Below are 12,523 nucleotides of genomic sequence, written 5' to 3'. Positions count from 1 at the left end.
TGGTCACTACACACCTAGACAAGGTCTACTGGTTCTGGGTTTAGTAGTGGGGGGGTTATTGGTCACACCTAGACAAGGTCTACTGGTTCTGGGTTTAGTAGTGGGGGGTTATTGGTCACTACACACCTAGACAAGGTCTACTGGTTCTGGGTTTAGTAGTGGGGGTTATTGGTCACTACACACCTAGACAAGGTCTACTGGTTCTGGGTTTAGTAGTGGGGGGTTATTGGTCACACCTAGACAAGGTCTACTGGTTCTGGGTTTAGTAGTGGGGGGTTATTGGTCACTACACCTAGACAAGGTCTACTGGTTCTGGGTTTAGTAGTGGGGGTTATTGGTCACTACACACCTAGACAAGGTCTACTGGTTCTGGGTTTAGTAGTGGGGGGGTTATTGGTCACTACACACCTAGACAAGGTCTACTGGTTCTGGGTTTAGTAGTGGGGGGGTTATTGGTCACACCTAGACAAGGTCTACTGGTTCTGGGTTTAGTAGTGGGGGGGTTATTGATCACTACACACCTAGACAAGGTCTACTGGTTCTGGGTTTAGTAGTGGGGGGGTTATTGGTCACACCTAGACAAGGTCTACTGGTTATGGGTTTAGTAGTGGGGGGGGTTATTGGTCACACCTAGACAAGGTCTACTGGTTCTGGGTTTAGTAGTGGGGGGGTTATTGGTCACACCTAGACAAGGTCTACTGGTTATGGGTTTAGTAGTGGGGGGTTATTGGTCACTACACACCTAGACAAGGTCTACTGGTTCTGGGTTTAGTAGTGGGGGGGGTTATTGGTCGCTACACACCTAGACATGGCCTACTGGTTCTGGGTTTAGTAGTGGGGGGGTTATTGGTCACTACACACCTAGACAAGGTCTACTGGTTCTGGGTTTAGTAGTGGGGGGTTATTGGTCACTACACACCTAGACAAGGTCTACTGGTTCTGGGTTTAGTAGTGGGGGGGTTATTGGTCACACCTAGACAAGGTCTACTGGTTCTGGGTTTAGTAGTGGGGGGTTATTGGTCACTACACACCTAGACAAGGTCTACTGGTTCTGGGTTTAGTAGTGGGGGGTTATTGGTCACACCTAGACAAGGTCTACTGGTTCTGGGTTTAGTAGTGGGGGGTTATTGGTCACTACACACCTAGACAAGGTCTACTGGTTCTGGGTTTAGTAGTGGGGGGGTTATTGGTCACACCTAGACAAGGTCTACTGGTTCTGGGTTTAGTAGTGGGGGGGTTATTGGTCACACCTAGACAAGGTCTACTGGTTTTGAGTTTAGTAGTGGGGGGGTTATTGGTCACTACACACCTAGACAAGGTCTACTGGTTCTGGGTTTAGTAGTGGGGGGGGTTATTGGTCACTACACACCTAGACAAGGTCTACTGGCTCTGGGTTTAGTAGTGGGGGGGTTATTGGTCCCACCTAGACAAGGTCTACTGGTTCTGGGTTTAGTAGTGGGGGGGTTATTGGTCACACCTAGACAAGGTCTACTGGTTCTGGGTTTAGTAGTGGGGGGGTTATTGGTCACACCTAGACAAGGTCTACTGGTTCTGGGTTTAGTAGTGGGGGGGTTATTGGTCACACCTAGACAAGGTCTACTGGTTCTGGATTTAGTAGTGGGGGGTTATTGGTCACTACACACCTAGACAAGGTCTACTGGTTCTGGGTTTAGTAGTGGGGGGGTTATTGGTCACACCTAGACAAGGTCTACTGGTTCTGGATTTAGTAGTGGGGGGGGTTATTGGTCACACCTAGACAAGGTCTACTGGTTCTGGATTTAGTAGTGTGGAATAATGTGGAATAACCCACACAAACATAGATGATGGATAGATGGTCTGCTTCTGTCCTGTAGGTGGCACTGTGGGCTCTTTATAAACCTGGGATACAGGGGTGGTCTGCTTCTGTCCTGTAGGTGGCACTGTGGGCTCTTTATAAAGGACGGGTCCCCAATCTCTCCAAGGCCCTGGGATACAGGGGTGGTCTGCCAGACACTGGGACGACCTGGGATACAGGGGTGGTCTGCCAGACACTGGGACGACCTGGGATACAGGTGTGGTCTGCCAGACACTGGGACGACCTGGGATACAGGTGGATAGAGCAGGGCTGATGGGAGGGGTTGAGAGGAGCTGAAGGATGGGACTGGATGGTGTTCAGAGATAGATGGGAGGGGTTGAGGGGAGCTGAAGGACTGGATGGTGTTCAGAGATAGATGGGAGGGGTTGAGGGGAGCTGAAGGACTGGATGGTGTTCAGAGATAGATGGGAGGGGTTGAGGGGAGCTGAAGGACTGGATGGTGTTCAGAGATAGATGGGAGGGGTTGAGGGAGCTGAAGGATGGGACTGGATGGTGTTCAGAGATAGATGGGAGGGGTTGAGGGGAGCTGAAGGACTGGATGGTGTTCAGAGATAGATGGGAGGGGTTGAGGGGAGCTGAAGGATGGGACTGGATGGTGTTCAGAGATAGATGGGAGGGGTTGAGGGGAGCTGAAGGACTGGATGGTGTTCAGAGATAGATGGGAGGGGTTGAGGGAGCTGAAGGACTGGGACTGGATGGTGTTCAGAGATAGATGGGAGGGGTTGAGGGGAGCTGAAGGATGGGACTGGATGGTGTTCAGAGATAGATGGGAGGGGTTGAGGGGAGCTGAAGGACTGGATGGTGTTCAGAGATAGATGGGAGGGGTTGAGGGGAGCTGAAGGACTGGATGGTGTTCAGAGATAGATGGGAGGGGTTGAGGGGAGCTGAAGGATGGGACTGGATGGTGTTCAGAGATAGATGGGAGGGGTTGAGGGAGCTGAAGGACTGGATGGTGTTCAGAGATAGATGGGAGGGGTTGAGGGGAGCTGAAGGACTGGATGGTGTTCAGAGATAGATGGGAGGGGTTGAGGGGAGCTGAAGGATGGGACTGGATGGTGTTCAGAGATAGATGGGAGGGGTTGAGGGAGCTGAAGGATGGGACTGGATGGTGTTCAGAGATAGATGGGAGGGGTTGAGGGGAGCTGAAGGATGGGACTGGATGGTGTTCAGAGATAGATGGGAGGGGTTGAGGGGAGCTGAAGGACTGGATGGTGTTCAGAGATAGATGGGAGGGGTTGAGGGGAGCTGAAGGATGGGACTGGATGGTGTTCAGAGATAGATGGGAGGGGTTGAGGGGAGCTGAAGGACTGGATGGTGTTCAGAGATAGATGGGAGGGGTTGAGGGGAGCTGAAGGACTGGATGGTGTTCAGAGATAGATGGGAGGGGTTGAGGGAGCTGAAGGACTGGATGGTGTTCAGAGATAGATGGGAGGGGTTGAGGGGAGCTGAAGGACTGGATGGTGTTCAGAGATAGATGGGAGGGGTTGAGGGAGCTGAAGGACTGGATGGTGTTCAGAGATAGATGGGAGGGGTTGAGGGGAGCTGAAGGATGGATGGTGTTCAGAGATAGATGGGAGGGGTTGAGGGGAGCTGAAGGACTGGATGGTGGTTCAGAGATAGATGGGAGGGGTTGAGGGAGCTGAAGGACTGGATGGTGTTCAGAGATAGATGGGAGGGGTTGAGGGGAGCTGAAGGACTGGACTGGTGGTTAGAGATATACCCTAGGGCTGAAGGACTCATATGGTGTTAGAGATATGGGATCTTTAGCATCTTGTTTATATACCCTACATTACTCATCTCATATGTATATGGGACTGTTTATATACCTCTATACCATCTACTGCATCTTGTTTACATACCCTACATTACTCATCTCATATGTATATACTGTACTCTATACCATCTACTGCATCTTGTTTACATACCCTACATTACTCATCTCATATGTATATACTGTACTCTATACCATCTACTGCATCTTGTTTATATACCCTACATTACTCATCTCATATGTATATACTGTACTCTATACCATCTACTGCATCTTGTTTACATACCCTACATTACTCATCTCATATGTATATACTGTACTCTATACCATCTACTGCATCTTGTTTACATACCCTACATTACTCATCTCATATGTATATACTGTACTCTATACCATCTACTGCATCTTGTTTACATACCCTACATTACTCATCTCATATGTATATACTGTACTCTATACCATCTACAGCATCTTGTTTATATACCCTACATTACTCATCTCATATGTATATACTGTACTCTATACCATCTACTGCATCTTGTTACCATACCCTACATTACTCATCTCATATGTATATACTGTCCTCTATACCATCTACAGCATCTTGTTTATATACCCTACATTACTCATCTCATATGTATATACTGTACTCTATACCATCTACTGCATCTTGTTTACATACCCTACATTACTCATCTCATATGTATATACTGTACTCTATACCATCTACTTGTTTATCTTGCCGTCTCATATGTATATACTGCTCTACTGCATCTTGTTTATAACCATGTGACTCATCTCATAATATACTGATACCATCTACAGCATCTGTTTATATACCCTACATTACTACTAACCATATACTGACCTAACCATCTACTGCATCTTGTTTATATACCCTACATTACTCATCTCATATGATATACTGTACTAACCATCTACTGCATCTGTTTACATACCCTACATTACTCATCTCATACCATATACTGACTATACAATAACCATCTACTGCATGTTTACATACCACATAACTCATCTCATATGTATATACTGTACCTAACATCTGCTGCATCTTGTTTACCATAACATTACTAATCCATGTGATCAATAACCATCTACTGCATCTTGTTTACATACCTCTACATTACTCATCTCAATGATATACTGTACTCAGAGGACCATCTACAGCATCTTGTTTAATACCCTGTCATTACTCATCTTATGTATATACTGTACTCTATACCATCTACATGAACAAACTAACAAAATGTGACAATAACATCTGATAATGTGAAAACTCAAAAACAGTCTGGCCCTCATCTGAGACAGGAACAATACCATCACCCACAAACACACAGTGAATACCATCTGAGGCCATCTAACCATATGATTCTCAATCAGAGACAACTAATGACACCTGCCATCTGATTGAGAACCATACATGTGACCAAAACATAGAATATGTCCCAAAATCCTGTGAGACAAACAAATCATAGACTGTGACCAATAACATCTACTAACGCCAATAACATCTGACCATGTGACTAACTAAATACAAAACACAGAAAATAAAGGTCATCTGACACCATGTGACCATTAACATCTGCTAACCATGTGACCAATAACATCTGCTAACCATGTGACCATTAACATCTGCTAACCATGTGACCATTAACATCTGCTAACCATGTGACCATTAACATCTGCTAACCATGTGACCAATAACATCTGCTAACCATGTGACCAATAACATCTGCTAATCATGTGACCAATAACATCTGATAACCATATGAGCAATAACATCTGCTAACCATGTGACCATTAACATCTGTTAACCATGTGACCAATAACATCTGCTAACCATGTGACCATTAACATCTGCTAACCATGTGACCAATAACATCTGCTAACCATGTGATCAATAACATCTGCTAACCATGTGACCATTAACATCTGATAACCATGTGAGCAATAACATCTGCTAACCATGTGACCAATAACATCTGCTAACCATGTGACCAATAACATCTGATAACCATGTGACCAATAACATCTGCTAACCATGTGACCAATAAAATCTGCTAACCATGTGACCAATAACATCTGATAACCATGTGACCAATAACATCTGATAACCATGTGACCAATAACATCTGCTAACCATGTGACCAATAACATCTGCTGACCATGTGACCAATAACATCTGCTAACCATGTGACCAATAACATCTGCTAACCATGTGACCAATAACATCTGATAACCATGTGACCAATAACATCTGCTAACCATGTGACCAATAACATCTGATAACCATGTGACCAATAACATCTGATAACCATGTGACCAATAACATCTGCTGACCATGTGACCAATAACATCTGATAACCATGTGACCAATAACATCTGATAACCATGTGACCAATAACATCTGATAACCATGTGACCAATAACATCTGCTAACCATGTGACCAATAACATCTGCTGACCATGTGACCAATAACATCTGATAACCATGTGACCATTAACATCTGCTAACCATGTGACCAATAACATCTGCTAACCATGTGACCAATAACATCTGCTAACCATGTGACCAATAACATCTGCTAACCATGTGACCAATAACATCTGCTAACCATGTGACCAATAACATCTGCTAACCATGTGACCAATAACATCTGCTAACCATGTGACCAATAACATCTGCTAACCATGTGACCAGTAACATCTGCTAATCATGTGACCAATAACATCTGCTAATCATGTGACCATTAACATCTGCTAACCATGTGACCAGTAACATCTGCTAACCATGTGACCATTAACATCTGCTAACCATGTGATCAATAACATCTGCTAACCATGTGACCATTAACATCTGCTAACCATGTGACCATTAACATCTGTTAACCATGTGACCAATAACATCTGCTAACCATGTGACCATTAACATCTGCTAACCATGTGACCATTAACATCTGCTAACCATGTGACCATTAACATCTGCTAACCATGTGACCAATAACATCTGCTAACCATGTGACCAATAACATCTGCTAACCATGTGACCAGTAACATCTGCTAATCATGTGACCAATAACATCTGCTAATCATGTGACCATTAACATCTGCTAACCATGTGACCAGTAACATCTGCTAACCATGTGACCAATAACATCTGCTAACCATGTGACCAATAACATCTGATAACCATGTGACCAATAACATCTGCTAACCATGTGACCAATAACATCTGCTAACCATGTGACCAATAACATCTGATAACCATGTGACCAATAACATCTGCTAACCATGTGACCAATAACATCTGCTAACCATGTGACCAATAACATCTGATAACCATGTGACCAATAACATCTGATAACCATGTGACCAATAACATCTGCTAACCATGTGACCAATAACATCTGCTAACCATGTGACCAATAACATCTGATAACCATGTGACCATTAACATCTGCTAACCATGTGACCAATAACATCTGCTAACCATGTGACCAATAACATCTGCTAACCATGTGACCAATAACATCTGCTAACCATGTGACCAATAACATCTGCTAACCATGTGACCAATAACATCTGCCAACCATGTGACCAATAACATCTGCTAACCATGTGACCAATAACATCTGCTAACCATGTGACCAATAACATCTGCTAACCATGTGACCAATAACATCTGCTAACCATGTGACCAATAACATCTGCTAACCATGTGACCAATAACATCTGCTAACCATGTGACCAATAACATCTGCTAACCATGTGACCAATAACATCTGCTAACCATGTGACCATTAACATCTGCTAACCATGTGACCAATAACATCTGCTAACCATGTGACCAATAACATCTGCTAACCATGTGACCATTAACATCTGCTAACCATGTGACCAATAACATCTGCTAACCATGTGACCAATAACATCTGCTAACCATGTGACCATTAACATCTGCTAATCATGTGACCAATAACATCTGCTAACCATGTGACCAATAACATCTGCTAACCATGTGACCAATAACATCTGCTAACCATGTGACCAATAACATCTGCTAACCATGTGACCAATAACATCTGCTAACCATGTGACCAATAACATCTGCTAACCATGTGACCAATAACATCTGCTAACCATGTGACCAATAACATCTGCTAACCATGTGACCAATAACATCTGCTAACCATGTGACCATTAACATCTGCTAACCATGTGACCAGTAACATCTGCTAACCATGTGACCAATAACATCTGCTCACCATGTGACCAATAACATCTGCTAATCATGTGACCAATAACATCTGCTAACCATGTGACCAATAACATCTGCTAACCATGTGACCAATAACATCTGCTAACCATGTGACCAATAACATCTGCTAACCATGTGACCAATAACATCTGCTAACCATGTGACCAATAACATCTGCTAACCATGTGACCAATAACATCTGCTAACCATGTGACCAATAACATCTGCTAACCATGTGACCAATAACATCTGCTAACCATGTGACCAATAACATCTGCTAACCATGTGACCATTAACATCTGCTAACCATGTGACCAATAACATCTGCTAACCATGTGACCAATAACATCTGCTAACCATGTGACCAATAACATCTGCTAACCATGTGACCATTAACATCTGCTAACCATGTGACCAATAACATCTGCTAACCATGTGACCAATAACATCTGCTAACCATGTGACCAATAACATCTGCTAACCATGTGACCAATAACATCTGCTAATCATGTGACCATTAACATCTGCTAACCATGTGACCAATAACATCTGCTAACCATGTGACCAATAACATCTGCTAACCATGTGACCAATAACATCTGCTAACCATGTGACCATTAACATCTGCTAACCATGTGACCAATAACATCTGCTAACCATGTGACCAATAACATCTGCTAACCATGTGACCAATAACATCTGCTAACCATGTGACCAATAACATCTGCTAACCATGTGACCATAACATCTGCTAACCATGTGACCAAACCATGTGACCAAACCATGTGACCAAACCATGTGACCAATAACATCTGCTAACCATGTGACCATTAACATCTGCTAACCATGTGACCAGTAACATCTGCTAACCATGTGACCATTAACATCTGCTAACCATGTGACCAATAACATCTGCTAACCATGTGACCAAACCATGTGACCAAACCATGTGACCAAACCATGTGACCAATAAAATGTGATTTGATTTGATGCCTTCAGATCTCACTGTTACAAATATATAGAAAATACGTGGCTCTATTTAATCAAATGTCATCGTCAGGGATCCAAATATTATCCCGTTCGCCCCTAAAAATACCAAAAACATGTCATTCTAGGTGTTTACCTGGTGGTCTGGAGGTGGGGAGGCTGAGGTGGTGTCCCCCAGGCTAGAGCCCTCCTGTCTGGTGAGAGGGTCTCTGGGCGCTGGTCTCTCCCACTGTGTGGCTCCACTCGGGATATGCCAGTAGTAGATATCAGCCTTGTCTGTAATCCTCTTCCATCCTGGAGGAAGGTCTCCTTCTGTCTGACAGCCCTGATGATCACTCCAGATATCTGAGACATACATACATACATACATATCACCTCAATTACCTCGACACCAGTGCCCCCTCTGTACCGTAATACCCTGTATATAGCCTCCACATTGACTCTGTACCGTAATACAGTTGGTAGATAGCTCCACATTGACTTCAATTCCAGTGACCCCCATGTATATAGTCTCCACATTGACTCTGTACCAATAGCCCCTGTATATAGCCATCCACATTGACTCTGTACCAGTACCCCTGTATATAGCCTCCACATTGACTCTGTACCGGCTACCCCCTGTATATAGCATCCACATTGACTCTGTACCAGCACCCCTGTATATAGCCTCCACATTGACTCTGTACCGGTACCACCCTGTATATAGCCTCCACATTGACTCTGTACCAGCACCCCCTGTATATAGCCTCCACATTGACTCTGTACTGGTACCCCTGTATATAGCCTCCACATTGACTCTGTACCAGCACCCCCTGTATATAGCCTCCACATTGACTCTGTACTGGTACACCCTGTATATAGCCTCCACATGACTCTGTACCAGCACCCCTGTATATAGCCTCCACATTGACTCTGTACTGGTACCCCTGTATATAGCCTCCACATTGACTCTGTACCGGTACCCCTGTATATAGCCTCCACATTGACTCTGTACTGGTACCCCTGTATATAGCCTCCACATTGACTCTGTACCGGTATCCCCTGTATATAGCCTCCACATTGACTCTGTACTGGTACCCCTGTATATAGCCTCCACATTGACTCTGTACCGGTACACCCTGTATATAGCCTCCACATTGACTCTGTACCGGTACCCCTGTATATAGCCTCCACATTGACTCTGTACTGGTACCCCTGTATATAGCCTCCACATTGACTCTGCACTGGTACCCCTGTATATAGCCTCCACATTGACTCTGTACCGGTACCCCTGTATATAGCCTCCACATTGACTCTGTACCGGTACCCCTGTATATAGCCTCCACATTGACTCTGTACACTGGTACCCCTGTAAATAGCCTCCACATTGACTCTGACCGGTACCCCCTGTATATAGCCTCCACATTGACTAGTACCGGTACCCCCTGTATATAGCCTCCACATTGACTCTGTACCGGTACCCCTGTATATAGCCTCCACATTGACTCTGTACCGGTACCCCTGTATATAGCCTCCACATTGACTCTGTACCGGTACCCCCTGTATATAGCCTCCACATTGACTCTGTACCGGTACCCCTGTATATAGCCTCCACATTGACTCTGTACCGGTACCCCCTGTATATAGCCTCCACATTGACTCTGTCCTAATACCCCTGTATATAGCTCCACATTGACTCTGTACTGGTACCCCTGATATAGCCTCCACATTGACTCTGTACTAATACCCCCTGCTATAGCCTCCACATTGACTCTGACACTAGACACCCTGTATATAGCCTCCACATTGACTCTGTACTGTAATACCCTGTATATAGCCTCCACATTGACTCTGACTGGTACACCTATATAGCCTCCACATTGACTCTGTACCGGTACCCCTGTATATAGCCTCCACATTGACTCTGTACCGCACCCCCTCATATAGGCTGACTTGACTCTGTACACCCCTGCTAGTATAGCCTCCACATTGACTCGGTACTAATACCCCTGTATATAGCCTGACATTGACTCTGTACTAATACCCCTGTATATAGCCTCCACATTGACACTGTACCGGTACCACCTGTATATAGCCTCCACATTGACTCTGTAACGGTACCTAGACACTGTATATAGCCTCATACTGACAGACACTGACACTGTACCTAGCTAGTATCCCACCCACACACTGACTAGACACTAATACCCTCACACACACACCCCTAGCCCATACATGACTAGACACTAATACCTGTGAGCTTCATACTGACTAGACACAAGACACTAATACCTAGCTAGCATCATACTGACTAGACACTAGACACTAATACCTAGCTAGCATCATACTGACTAGACACTAGACACTAATACCTAGCTAGTATCATACTGACTAGACACTAATACCTAGCTAGCATCATACTGACTAGACACTAGACACTAATACCTAGCTAGTATCATACTGACTAGACACTAATACCTAGCTAGCATCATACTGACTAGATACTAGACACTAATACCTAGCTAGTATCATACTGACTAGACACTAATACCTAGCTAGTATCATACTGACTAGACACTAGACACTAATACCTAGCTAGTATCATACTGACTAGACACTAGACACTAATACCTAGCTAGTATCATACTGACTAGACACTAATACCTAGCTAGTATCATACTGACTAGACACTAGACACTAATACCTAGCTAGTATCATACTGACTAGACACTAGACACTAATACCTAGCTAGTATCATACTGACTAGACACTAGACACTAATACCTAGCTAGTATCATACTGACTAGACACTAGACACTAATACCTAGCTAGTATCATACTGACTAGACACTAGACACTAATACCTAGCTAGTATCATACTGACTAGACACTAATACCTAGCTAGTATCATACTGACTAGACACTAGACACTAATACCTAGCTAGTATCATACTGACTAGACACTAGACACTAATACCTAGCTAGTATCATACTGACTAGACACTAGACACTAATACCTAGCTAGTATCATACTGACTAGACACTAATACCTAGCTAGTATCATACTGACTAGACACTAATACCTAGCTAGTATCATACTGACTAGACACTAGACACTAATACCTAGCTAGTATCATACTGACTAGACACTAGACACTAATACCTAGCTAGTATCATACTGACTAGACACTAATACCTAGCTAGTATCATACTGACTAGACACTAGACACTAATACCTAGCTAGTATCATACTGACTAGACACTAATACCTAGCTAGTATCATACTGACTAGACACTAGACACTAATACCTAGCTAGTATCATACTGACTAGACACTAGACACTAATACCTAGCTAGTATCATACTGACTAGACACTAGACACTAATACCTAGCTAGTATCATACTGACTAGACACTAATACCTAGCTAGTATCATACTGACTAGACACTAGACACTAATACCTAGCTAGTATCATACTGACTAGACACTAGACACTAATACCTAGCTAGTATCATACTGACTAGACACTAGACACTAATACCTAGCTAGTATCATACTGACTAGACACTAATACCTAGCTAGTATCATACTGACTAGACACTAATACCTAGCTAGTATCATACTGACTAGACACTAGACACTAATACCTAG

General features: G+C 43.8%; 1 protein-coding gene across 1 annotated transcript in view; it reads right to left on the bottom strand.

Annotated features, from left to right (window-relative positions):
- LOC127925292 (amyloid beta precursor protein binding family B member 2-like) overlaps positions 1-12,523 on the bottom strand; it is a 37,274-nt gene that overhangs the window by 8,696 nt on the left and 16,055 nt on the right. The window contains exon 2 of the mRNA XM_052510156.1: positions 9,029-9,237. Coding sequence (XP_052366116.1) covers positions 9,029-9,237 — 209 coding nt within the window. The remainder of the gene's footprint in view (positions 1-9,028; positions 9,238-12,523) is intronic.

This window comes from Oncorhynchus keta, unplaced genomic scaffold (genome assembly GCF_023373465.1).
Source record: "Oncorhynchus keta strain PuntledgeMale-10-30-2019 unplaced genomic scaffold, Oket_V2 Un_contig_5411_pilon_pilon, whole genome shotgun sequence".
Taxonomy (NCBI): Eukaryota; Metazoa; Chordata; class Actinopteri; order Salmoniformes; family Salmonidae; genus Oncorhynchus; species Oncorhynchus keta.
Note: the sequence above shows the minus strand (reverse complement) of the source record. Positions and strands in the feature narration are given on the sequence as shown.